Consider the following 13,648-nt stretch of genomic DNA (forward strand, 5'->3'; position numbering starts at 1 on the left):
AACCACCCCTCCCCCCCCGGAGTTGGTTTCTCCATGTATTAGCTATATCATGGACTGAAGGGCTCTGCCTAGGGGGGTAGGGTGATAACTATGGCTGCACATGCTCAGTAGGGCATGTTTGAAAGTTCTAGAATCTTTGAGATCAAAGTTCTGGGCCGGGCTCCATCCAATGATATCATCCATGTGTGAAGGATGACATCCTGCTGTCTTCTAAGAACACCTGTTACAGGTAAGCAACTCTGTATTTTTGTGTGTGTATATACCAAACACACACATATATGTATATGTATTTTTTTTGTTTAGCATTCTTTAAACATAATTTTAGAAGATTCCACTAATTTTTATAGTTTCTAAAGCATACCCATCTCAAATAGGATATTTAAGGTCATCTTCATGTATATTAATGATATTGCTAATTGACTATTTATAGATATCACTACTTATGGGTAAGAATATGGTCGAGATTATACAATCATTTATATTTTTTTTCTAGCAGGCTGCTACGGAGGAGGAGAACAGCCACGGTCCTGTAAATGGCATGCTTAATGCACCAAGTCTTGGCTCTCCAATTCGAGTGCGCTCAGAGACTGCTCAGCCTGACAGAGATGTCCCACTTCTGCGTAAATTACGCTCTATACACAGTTTTGAGCTGGAAAAACGCCTAACACTGGAATCGAAGCCAGACACTGACAAATTTTTGGAGACTTGGTACAAAAACTGAAATTTTCTTGAATCATGGTTGTATTAATGAAAAGAGACCTTATTTAATCCTTTCTTCATCACCAGTTAGCCTTGCCAAGCAATACATATAAAAGTAGTTGCTGTGTCATATGTTTAGGTTGTGACCTGTAGAGTTAATGGGTTCTCCTATAGTACTTTGTGGCTATTCATATGTTGTCACCTTTTTGTTATACTCTGTGATGCAAGGCAAAAATGCAACAATCCCTATTATAGCCTTCACAAAGTGTTGCATTACTTATCCCTTGAGAGAACAGTGAGTTTGCCTATGTTTTTTAACGGTGTATTTTGTATCTTTTGTACATACATACATAGATGTCTACAGATTGCATATACAATTAGTATTTTGCAGCTATCTTTGTGAATACTTTGTTCTATTGAGTGTATATATTGAGTTACTAAGCAACTGCTAACTCCAGATTAATGCTTATTTCTTCCAGGACCATTAAGTTAACCATCTTTTGTCACTGTGAAGGCTTTGTAATAAACGGTCATACAATTATATCTCTTCTGATATAACAAATTTCATACCTTTCTCTCTGCATGCACTCAAGCACATGTATTATGTCTTGCATTTCAAGGCACACTTGAAATATATTTTTAATCAGGCTTGTAGCACCCAATACAATTTGAACTATTTCTGTAACTTTCTGCCACATTTTCTTGGTCTATGATTGCATTATTTGAGGATCTTTTCTCTGTATACATTGTATAAATAGTTGATTGGAACTGACACCTCTATTAGGAATGATGATCTTATGATGTGGTTTTCTTGCATTGAGCTTTTTGTTGGTTGGGAGTGTCCCAGGTGATCACAGATTCTTCATTCTCTATAATTCTGTCAGTGCTTTTTTCCGGTATAGTAATGATAAGAGTATTTATGCAGTTTTAGTGAATGTGTCTTGCCACCTTATTATGTCTTTCTGTATGTAACTCTTCTGATATCAGCACATCATACCCTGTGATGAGATGTTTGTTTCCAGTTCTGTTGTATAGCATCTGCTTTTGTCTGTTTTACTTTTTTTTTTTAATGCAGGATGTGAACTATCTTGTCCATAGTCCACTATGATATTGTTTCAGTTATCTATTTCTCATCTTTCGGTTGAAGTTCATCACTCCTTAACCATTCCTATGTCAAATTTTGATCTAGTTCTGTGTGCAGAAATAATTCTCTGTATTTCTTGGTACATTTATGCTTTTTCCATTTGTTTATTCCATGTTTACTAGTCTGAATCTTTAGACTATTTTTCTTGTTTTGGAAATTGTTGCCTCTTTCCCCAAGTGTGCTGGTAGGTTCTTATTCATTACTCTGCTTGTTGAAACAGAATAGATTCTGATTTTGTCTGTTTACTTTCATGTTAAGCATTTTTTTGAGTATTGAAATCTATTGATACTGTTAGGTATGCATATAGCAGCTCTTTATATGTAATCTATTTCTATATGACTCAAATCTCTGCATACACAAATTCTTATAATTATAAATTACTTAGTGGGCATGGAAGAGTTTTCTTGTCCTTACATCCAACTACCGTATTTTTCGGACTATAAGGCGCATTATCAATGAGCGCCTGCTAAGGCGTCCAGGTTCATATATAAGGCGCACCGGAATATAAGGCGGCCGCCCCGGGAGCCGGGTCTAAGTCTCTGCCTGCACTGCTCAGAGCCTTTTTTTTTTAATCGGTTGTGCTCGGGTCAGGAGGAATCCGGGTAAACCCTTTAAAAGAGTAAAGAGAACCTCGAAAAAATGAAATGTCCGGGGACCACCGCATCAGTACATCAACATTCAGAACCGGGGAGGTCTCGGATATGTACAAAGTGCATACGCGGTCGGCAAACCATCAATTAAATTATGCAGTAGCAAGAAAAAGATCGCGTTTAAACGCTCCACTTCTGCATGCGCTGATGCTCCTCCTCCTTCCTGCCTGTACGTCACCGGAAGTAAACTTTACCGGAGCCGCGTGGGCAGGAAGGAGGGGAAGCATCAGCGCGTGCAGAAGTGGAGCAGCACTTGCGTTTACGGACCGCCATGAATCTCAAGTCGCAGCGGCCCAAGAAGAAGAAGAGGCCCGGTAGCAGGGCCACTGCAGAGCCCATCCTGCGGCGACCCGCAAAGAGGAGGCCTAGAGGTGAGTGAGAGCCTGTGCTTGAGACTGAGTGTATGAATGATTGTATGAGACATGTGACAGTGAGAGCCATTGTGTGTGTGTGAGAGAGAGAAATGCATGTGAGAATGAGAACCTGTGTGTTTGAGGGAAGAAGATGGAGAGAAAAGAAACAGAAAAAAAGACAATATAAAAGGAGTGGCAGCAGAAGAATTCATTTATAAGGCGCACTTCCGATTTCTGAGAAAATCTTAGGTTTTTATGTGCGCCTTATAGTCCGAAAAATACAGTATTCATAATCTTTGTAGGGCCAGGCTACAGTTCCGAAAAGTAGAAGAGTTCAGGGATTATAAATTGGTTAATGGTTTAAATAATACAGGTGAATTTTCAAAAGAGTTCCTCATGTAAATCTAACATATTGTCATAATTTTAAAAAGCCATTTACCTGCATTAAGTACACTTAACATGTGTAAAACCTATGGACAATTCAATGACACATATTGCAGCAATTTTTAAAAGCCCTTTTATATAGGTAAAGTGCTTTTATATATAAAACCCAGTTCTAAGCATGTAAATGCTTTTGAAAATCAGGGCCTTATTCTATGCTGTTAAGCACTTTTCATTATCAATTTTGCTGTCCTGTAGTATTCTTGCTGATCCTTTCTCTTAATAACTAGTGCTAGATTGTTGCACCTTTCTCTTCTCCTACATATATATATATATATATATATATATACATCTAGAAAGAGAGAAACTAATATTGGCACTTATTCCCTTAGGGGTAGATTTTATAAAAGTACGCCCACGCGTACTTTTGTTCGCACCAGGTGCAAACAAGAGTACGCTGGATTTTAATAGATATGCGCGTAGCCGTGCATATCTTTTAAAATCCGGGGTCGGCGCGCGCAAGGCTGCCCAAAATCGGCAGCCTGCGCACGCTGAGCTGTGCAGCCTGCCTCTGTTCCCTCCGAGGCCGCTCTGAAATCGGAGCGGTCTCGGAGGGAACTTTCCTTCCACCCCCCCCCCCAGCCCTATCTAAACTCCCCCCCTACCTTTGTTTTAAAAGTTACGCCTGCGCCAGCTGCGCGATTCCCCGGCCCAGGAGCTGTTTCGGAGGCCTCGGCCACGCCCCCGGGCCGGAACCATGCCCGCGGCCCCGCCCCCGAATGACACGCTGCCACGACACGCCCCCCCCCCCAGGAAAGTCCCGGGACTTACGCGCATCCTGGGGCGCGCGCAGGGGGAATTTGGGGCAGGTTTTCGAGGGGTACGCACGTACCCCTTTGAAAATCTGCCCCTTAGAAGCAGAAAGGGCCAAACTCATGACACTGTATACAGATTATAAACAAATAGGCCCCTTCACTTGTCAGTAATTAATTTATTAAATATCAATGCTAATTCAATAATCTTATGATTCAAATAACCTTCAAAATCCTAGTTGTCTCCAATCAACACTCACTCTATTCATCCTGCATGCATACTATTAACTCTTACTTTAAAAGTTCTCAATTTTAATTACCTCAAACTAAATTGTACATAAGCAGCAGCTATATCAATTGTAAACTTGAAAACTGGGGTTTATAGGTTATTTGGCTCTTAAGAGCATTGAATTAGCATTAATATTTAATAAATGAATTGTTGTATAAGTGAAGGGGCCCATTTGTTTATAATCTATCACATACTTTCCTGGTCAAGGTTTTGTTAGTTTTCAGTCACAGAAATATTTTCAGTTTTGTCTAATTTTCCTTTAAGGAAGTTCACGCTAGTATATTTTGTCGAGGCCAAATGTCATTCTGATGTCATCTAAGATGTTCTTCACTATTTGGAGTTGTTCTACTAAGTGAAATGCATAGGAGCTGTAAAGTTTCAGATCATCTACAAATAGCAGATACAATGCTATCTGTAGATCATTAGTGTCTCTAGTGTTAAGGCTAAATCCATAACCCAAGGAATTAATGAGAGTACATGATAGAATCAGTGCCAGACAAAACAGGAATAGTGACAGGGAATCTCCCTGAAATATTCCTCGCTGGATCTTAATGTTGGGAATGACACAATTCATTTGGAGTGTAGTCTGCCACATTTTCATGGTATACTTGATGTATTCGATCAATCTAGGGTTCACTCTGTAACAATTTATTATCCAAGAGTGTGAGCTGCTGTCAAAAGCTTTTTTATAGTCAATCCATGCTATAATAAGATTTCATCTTTTCTTGCAGCTGATCATGATGCCTTTATTCAGCATTATTTGGTCTTTGTTTTCATATATTCCTCTTTTTTTTGCCATTCCTTTCTGTCACCATGATATTATTGTTTATGTAATCGTATATATTGTCTGCATCTATTGCTGTGAAAAGCTTGTAGATTATAGGTAGTCAAATTATTGGTTGGTAGTTTTGGGGGATGTTACTTAGGTCTCCCTTTAGAAGGAGACGTATTCTTCCTGATAGCCATTGTGTATTAGTTCTAGCAGTTGATTAGTTCTTAATGGAGGGATTTTAAATGAGCCAAAAGTTGGGCATCCATACAGGCCAGGGCTCTTCCTAACCTGGTTCCAGCTCTTTTTTTGTTACTTCAGGCCATTCTGTAGTTTTGAGGTTTACCTTTTCCATATTCTTCTGTATGCTAGCCAGCCATTCTGCTTCTCTTATCGTGTTCTATGAGATCCTCATATACATTTCTGTAAAACTTTTATTTTCTCAGCTTTGGTTGGTCATATTTTAACTGCACTAATATTCTTCTCCAATTCCCTAAGGGGAACTGCTTCGGATTTGCTCTAAATGTTTTATTTTTGAGTTCCTATTTCTGTTTCTTTATTTCTCACAGGACAAGCAGGATGGTTGTCCTCACAAATGGGTGACATCGAGGATGGAGCCCACCACGGAAAACTTCTGTCAAAGTTTAACAGAACTTTGACTGGCCCCTACTGGGCATGCCCAGCACGGCACTGACCCTGCAGCCAGCAGGGGTCTCCCTTCAGTCTTCTTTTTTCCTCGCAGCAGTTGCCACGCGGCGAAAGGAGCTCTTAACCACGTTCCTGACAGGAATTCGGAATTTTATTTCTGAAGAAAATTTGCCCCTCAGGGGTCTCCCTTCGACAAATTTTTTCAACCTCGCGGAACTCCGGTAAGTTTTTTGCCGATTTTGGTCGACTTCCGTCGAGTTTGGCCCTTGAGGCCTGTCGACAGTCACCAATCCCGCGACTAAATTTTTGGCCCAAGGCCATGGCGACGGGGTTCTGTCGATGTCCGGATTGCACCCGGACTATGTCAATCACAGACCCCCATAGGGTCTGTGTTTTGTGTTTAGGCAGCGAGCATGATGTCCTGACTTGCACCAAATGTGCCTTAATGACACCCAAAGGTCGCAAAGCCAGGATGGAGAAGATGGGGCTCCTCTTCCATGCTCGCACCCCAACGCCATCGATAGCATCGACGTCATCGGAACCGGCACCGTCGAAGTTGCGCCATCATCGTCAACCCTCCGGTGACCGTCCTCCGTCGATGACTTCCCGGCCGTCGACTCCCGTCCCTTCCCCGGATGGGCGAGGGGATCGGAAGGAAAAACATCGCCATCGACGGCACAAGTCTCGGCCCGTCGAGGATCCAGAACCATCGACCTCCGTACAGACCGAGCCACCGACTAAAAAGCCTCGCTCAGACCTGGCACCGTCCACGTCTCGTTCGCAGGCACCGAGGAAACCCTCACTCCCTCGGGGTGTGGGAGCCGTGATCCCACCGGTTACGGTGGTCCCTCCGGCTCTGCCTCAGCCTCCCTCTCCCGTCGAGCCGGGTATTGTTACCCCTGGTCTCCGGGCAGAACTGGACCAGCTGGTCCAGGAGGCCATCGAAAAAGCGATGCAGAAGTTCCAACCTCCACCGGCTCCGGCACCGATTCCGGCACCGACTCCGCCACCGAGGAGGGAACCGACTGCCGAGCCACTGGTAGAAGCTCTAGCCCCGCTACTGCACCGCATGGAGGTGCTTATAACGGCCCTTCCATCGGTGATTTCAGTAGCACCGACAACACCACCGTCTCCGACAGGATTATCATCGGGAGGGGAAACACTGTTTGTGATTCCCCCTTCAGGGGTGGTCCCATCGGTGCCTTCTCGTCTCTCGCCACCAATATATCCTTCGGCTCCATCGATTCCAAGGCCGGCACCGATTCCATCGACAGCACCGAAGCCATCGATGCCGTTTCCGGCTCCGCCTTCAGCACCGATGCCATCGAGATTCTACTCGATACCCTCCATGGTTCCTCCTAATATCCCGGACCCTCAACCAGGACCTTCAGGGCTTCAAGCCCCGCATGATCCCTATGATACCTGGGGTGATGATACATCTTCTGACACGGATTTACCTTCACCACCGTCTCCTACAGAGAGTAGAAAGCGTTCTCCTCCTGAGGATCTCTCGTTTATTAATTTTGTGAAGGAGATGTCAGAATTAGTCCCTTTTCAGCTACAATCTGAAAAAGATGACAGGCACCAGATGATGGAACTGCTCCAATTTCTGGATGCTCCTAAAATCATCGCTTCCATCCCTATTCACCAGGTGTTTCTGGATCTTCTAAAGAAAAACTGGGAATCTCCTTCATCTGTTTCCCCAGTCAATAAGAAAGCTGACTCCACATATCTTGTCCAGTCAGCACCGGGATTTCAGAAGCCTCAACTGGATCATCGCTCAGTCGTAGTTGAGTCAGCGCAAAAGAAAGCTAAGCGTCTAAAGCCACACTCTTCAACACCACCTACCAAGGACAACAAATTCCTGGATAGTGTAGGAAGGAAGGTGTATCACGGAGCTATGTTAATTTCACGCATAGCTTCGTACCAGCTTTACATGACTCAATATAACAGAGCCATCCTAAAACAGATGCAAGAATATGCAGACACCTTGCCTGAGCAATATCAACCACAGCTTCAAGCCCTCCTTAACAAAGGGTTTGAGGCCGGGAAGCATGAGATTCGGACTGCATATGACATCTTCGATGCTTCCACAAAAGTTTCAGCTACAGCCATCTCAGCCAGACGTTGGGCTTGGTTAAAATCATCCGACCTTCGCCCAGAGGTCCAGGATCGGCTATCTGATTTACCCTGCCTAGGGGACAATTTGTTTGGAGAACAAATTCAGCAAATAGTAGCTGAATTAAAAGATCACCACGAGACGTTGAGACAACTCTCATCCACTCCATCTGATGTGACCTCCAAACAACCATCTAAGAAAGACTCTAAAAAGTCGTTCTTTAGGCCACGTCGGTATTACCCTCCATCGGCTAAGCCTCGACCTGCACGGTCTTCCAACAGAGCTCAGCCACGCCAGCCTCGGAAGCAAAGACCTACTGTAGCCCCTCCCCCTGGGCCTGCGGCGGGCCTTTGACTTCCCTGTAGAGAGCACGTGCCAGACCCCTCTTCCAGCCATCCCTGTTGGAGGTCGACTGTGCCACTTTTTAACCGCTGGCTACAGATCACCTCAGATCAGTGGGTACTAGCAATTATAGCACAGGGTTACCACCTCAACTTCACTACTCTTCCTGCAGACTCCCCGCCTCTACAAGCATGGAGTCTGACCAGCCACTTGGCTCACTTACAACAAGAAGTATTCCTTCTTCTGCAATCAAATGCTATAGAACCCGTCCCTCCCTCTCAGCAAGGAAAGGGATTCTACTCCAGGTACTTCCTGATACCAAAGAAATCAGGGGGGCTTCGTCCCATCTTAGACCTTCGAGCCCTCAACAAGTACCTTCAAAAAGAGAAGTTCAAGATGGTGACCCTGGGCTCGCTTCTCCCTCTGCTGCAAAGAGGGGACTGGCTATGCTCTCTCGACCTCAAAGAAGCTTATACCCACATTGCGATAACACAATCCCATCGCAAGTACCTGCGTTTTCTGGTGGGCCGGAATCACTACCAATATCGAGTACTACCTTTCGGCCTGGCATCTGCACCACGGGTCTTTACCAAATGTCTCGTCGTGGTAGCTGCATTCCTCAGGAAGGAAGGTGTCCACGTCTACCCCTACCTGGACGATTGGTTAATCAGGGCCCCCACCCAACAGATTGCTCAATCCTCCCTAAAATTGACAATTCAAACACTCCTTTCCTTAGGGTTTCTTGTCAATTACGAGAAATCTTGCTTAGTCCCATCTCAAACCTTATCCTTCATTGGGGCGGACTTGGACACCTTACAAGCAAAAGCCTACCTTCCTCATCAAAGGGTCCAGACTCTAATATCCCTAGCTCGCCAGCTCCAGTCTCAAAACACTGCCACGGCTCGCCAATTCCTCGTTCTCCTAGGACACATGGCATCCTCGGTTCAAGTCACTCCCATGACCCGACTAGCCATGAGAGTTACTCAATGGACTCTGCGACACCAATGGATTCAAGCTCTTCAGCCCCTGTCCACCATTGTCACAATTACACAAGCGCTACGCCTGTCCTTAACCTGGTGGACGACTCCAGTCAACCTCCTTCAGGGTTTACCTTTTCTTCTACCAGATCCCCAAGTAATCCTAACCACCGATGCTTCCCACATCGGTTGGGGAGCCCATGTGGACGATTTACAAACTCAGGGACTCTGGTCTCCAGAAGAAGCCAAACACCAGATAAATTTCTTGGAACTGCGAGCAATCCGCTACGCGCTCAGAACTTTCCAAACTCACCTATCGAATCAGATAATATTGATCCAGACAGACAACCAGGTGGCCATGTGGTACATAAACAAGCAGGGAGGCACAGGCTCCTTCCTTCTGTGTCAGGAAGCTGTGCAGATTTGGGAGAAGCCCTCTCCCACTCTATGTACCTCAGGGCCACCTACCTGCCGGGAGTAGACAATGTATTGGCAGACCAGCTGAGCCGTGTCTTCCAACCACACGAGTGGTCACTCAATCCGCTCGTAGCGACCTCTCTGTTTCACAAGTGGGGTTATCCCCACATAGACCTCTTTGCGTCTCCTCAGAACCACAAAGTAGACAATTACTGCTCTCTTATTCGGAGCCAACACTCTCGGCCGAGGGATGCCTTCTCCCTCAAGTGGACAACCGGTCTGCTCTATGCATTCCCTCCACTTCCTCTTCTGTCGAGGACTCTCGTGAAGCTACGCCAGGACAGAGGAACCATGATCCTGATAGCACCGCACTGGCCTCGCCAGGTGTGGTTTCCCATACTTCAGGATCTCTCCATCTGCAGGCACATTCCCTTGGGAAAGGACCCGCATCTACTCACTCAAAACGACGGATGCCTCCTCCATCCCAACCTCCAAGCCTTGTCCCTGACGGCATAGATGTTGAAAGGTTAGTCCTTCAGCCTTTCAACCTTTCGGATTCAGTTTCTCGTGTCCTGATAGCTTCGCGAAAGCCCTCCACTAGACGATCCTATTCATATAAATGGAAAAGGTACACATCATGGTGCACTTCTCAGTCCCTTGATCCCCTTTCCTGTCCAATCTCTAAATTCTTGGACTATTTATGGCATCTATCAGAATCAGGTCTTAAAACCTCTTCCATAAGGATGCATGTCAGTGCGGTAGCCGCCTTCCATAAAGGTATCGAGGGTGTCCCTATTTCAGTACAACCCCTGGTAACACGCTTTCTTAAAGGCTTGCTCCATCTGAAGCCACCCTTACGTCCTCCGGCCCCATCTTGGGACCTAAATCTGGTTCTTGGTCGTCTAATGAAACCACCTTTCGAACCTCTGAACTCCTGTGACTTGAAATACCTCACTTGGAAAGTGTTATTCCTTTTGGCTATCACTTCAGCTCGCAGGGTTAGTAAATTACAGGCCCTAGTTACCTATCCGCCTTACACTAAACTCTTACAGGACCGGGCGGTACTCCGCACTCACCCTAAATTTTTACCTAAGGTAGTTTCGGAGCTTCATATCAATCAATCCATCATACTACCTATCTTTTTTCCCAGGCCCCACTCCAACTCCGGGGAACAGACTCTGCATACCCTAGACTGTAAACGAGCTCTAGCTTTTTATCTAGACCTTACAGTTGCTCACAGGAAGAGCACTCAATTATTTGTCTCTTTCCATCCTAACAAATTAGGACAACCTGTGGGTAAGCAGGCTCTCTCCTCTTGGTTGGCGGACTGCATTTCTTTTTGCTATCAGCAAGCTGGCATTCCTTTTCAAGACCGTGTCAAGGCACACTCTGTGAGGGCCATGGCGACTTCAGTAGCACACCTTCGATCGGTGCCGCTTCCTGACATCTGTAAAGCTGCAACCTGGAGTTCTCTCCATACCTTTGCAGCCCACTATTGTTTGGACAAAGCTGGAAGACAGGACTCCATCTTCGGCCAATCTGTCTTGCATAACCTTTTTCCAACATGATGTACCAACACCCTTCCACCTTCCCGGTAGGGTGCGGATGCCCTCTACCAAATTTCACCCCAGTTATTGTGCCTGTTGCATGCCGTTGGGTGCATTTGGTGTAAGTCGGGACATCCTCAGCTCGGTACTCACCCATTTGTGAGGACAACCATCCTGCTTGTCCTGTGAGAAAGCAAATGTTGCTTACCTGATGTAACAGGTGTTCTCACAGGACAGCAGGATGTTAGTCCTCACGAAACCCGCCCGCCACCCCGCGGTGTTGGGTTCATTTTATTTTTCCTTTTTCGGCACTGCCTATAGCTTTGAAAATCAGACTGAAGGGAGACCCCTGCTGGCTGCAGGGTCAGTGCCGTGCTGGGCATGCCCAGTAGGGGCCAGTCAAAGTTCTGTTAAACTTTGACAGAAGTTTTCCGTGGTGGGCTCCATCCTCGATGTCACCCATTTGTGAGGACTAACATCCTGCTGTCCTGTGAGAACACCTGTTACATCAGGTAAGCAACATTTGCTATCTCTGCAGCTTTTGCAGTCCTGCTGTTATTTTCAGTTTGCTGTTGGAGTATATGAACTTAAGATCTTTTTCAGTTACTACAGCGGGTTTCAGCTTGAGGTTTATAATTTTTCTCATTATTTTTGATGTCTTCGGTCCTTTGAGGTACTCGTCTGCCAGTGATACCTCCGTACGCAGTGATTTTATTTTTTTCCTTCATACGTTTTTCCCGAGGAGAAGGAGTTCTCCTGTTCTTCTGGCTTTGTGTCCTTGTTGGTAGGGCTTCCTCAGTAATGATTTTCATTGCGCAATATTATATCCAATTTATTTCTGTGATATCAATAGGTGGTCTCTTTATGGACGTTATGCCTTGTTGATCTTATTTATGCTTTATACTTTGGGTGCCAAGTTCAATTTAAGTATTCGTTCTCGCCCCTTGACCCTAGCATTTGTATCCATCTCCACTTAGACCAAGAGTTCATCAGTCAACTCCTTTTATTTCTCCTGTCTTTCATCTTCCCTGTTTTCTGATCTGTCTTGCATGGCTTTTATCCTCGTGTTGCACCATTTTCATTCACTGGTAGCTCTCATGTTATCTCCTCCAGTTGCTTTGGCTGCTCCGGCACTTTTCTTTTGGTGTTCCTTAACTGTTTCAGCACATTTCTTCTGGTGCTTCTCTGCAGATCTCTTCTTTCACTCTCTAGTTCTCATTCTGCATCAGCATTTAGTAGTTTAAAACCATTATCATTTATGTACTACTTTGCATTTGCTTTTCCCACTTAAAGATCTTAAAAGTGCTTGGTTGCTTTTTGCAACTTTTCCTTTGGCTTTCCTCTTTCTTCAGTTTTTGGTGTGATCTCTTTCTAAACACTCTTGATTGAAATTTAGGGTTTGTGGCATATCTAAAGCAGTACAATATTTCCTTTTTATCTTCAGGGTACGTATAATGGTATCTCTTCCTCTTAGGTTTATTTCATTAGCTTCTGTGTTCTGTCTCCTGCTACAGTAGGTCCATGAACAGGATCACCATGGCTATAGTTGTACTAAGGATATTGTCTGCACTTTTGCTACCACCATCATTAGGCCTAATGCTTAAACTAAGTCTGGGCACCTTTTTATCATGGGCAATGTGTGGCTAGTATGAATTTTTCTTTTTCTTTCCTTTTATACTTCTGGAAGAGGTGGTTGCCTTGCTGAGATTTGAAATTTATTTATTTATTTATTTATTTTTAATTTTTATATACCGGAATTCCTGTATGCAATACAAATCAGTCCGGTTTACAAGTAACGAAAAGGTTGCCCTGGTCTGGTAGATTAGACTGGGGTTTTTTACATAGAACATAGAACAATAACAATCAACTATTGAACATTATTACAAGGAACAGTGAAAGTAACAATAGTATTTAACAAACATATAATATTATTATAACATTAATATTATACAGTGATGTCACCACATGAAAATTCTCAGATGGACTTTGCAAGAAACATTTTCACTATTCTCTCCCACTCAGATATATATACAGCAGTTGTTAATCACAGACCACACTACAGACCCCTCTGGTGTGGAAAAACCGGTTACTAATTTTGGTGCCAGTTTTGGTATATGATAACTTTATCTTTCCTCTCTGAAAGCTATCAGTAAAGTCATGTGCAGAAGGTGACATAGCGTCTCAGGTAGAGAGCAGGATTTGGACTACATATGTCTCAAAACTATTTTGGGTGTTTCAGTTCTCTGATCTCTAGATTAGATGTCCTTTTTTGTTTTATAGACACTTGCTTCCCCTACAAACACATTTTTCTAACATACACTGCACAAATATTTGTGTGTGCTTAGGTTTCAAACTCCTTTCTTCCCAGCTGTCTCTTGCTAATATAATCACGTGTTATGTGGGACTTTTCTGAGAAATTTTGTAGTGTAAAACCATAGATATTTTATGTAAGACTGATATCTGAAAGCATGCTGCTAACTGGGTGTGATGGCGGTTATAAA

At 44.3% G+C, this 13,648-nt stretch overlaps 1 protein-coding gene across 4 annotated transcripts in view; it reads left to right on the plus strand.

The window, feature by feature from the left end:
* Positions 1-13,648, plus strand: part of TTBK2 (tau tubulin kinase 2) — a 321,653-nt gene that overhangs the window by 247,137 nt on the left and 60,868 nt on the right. For 3 of the 4 annotated variants that reach the window (XM_029598686.1, XM_029598688.1, XM_029598689.1), the window contains one exon: positions 494-708. In XM_029598686.1, the coding sequence (XP_029454546.1) occupies positions 494-708 (215 nt within the window). The remainder of the gene's footprint in view (positions 1-493; positions 709-13,648) is intronic. The other variant, XM_029598687.1, reaches the window with a different exon arrangement.

This window comes from Rhinatrema bivittatum, chromosome 4 (genome assembly GCF_901001135.1).
Source record: "Rhinatrema bivittatum chromosome 4, aRhiBiv1.1, whole genome shotgun sequence".
Taxonomy (NCBI): domain Eukaryota; kingdom Metazoa; phylum Chordata; class Amphibia; order Gymnophiona; family Rhinatrematidae; genus Rhinatrema; species Rhinatrema bivittatum.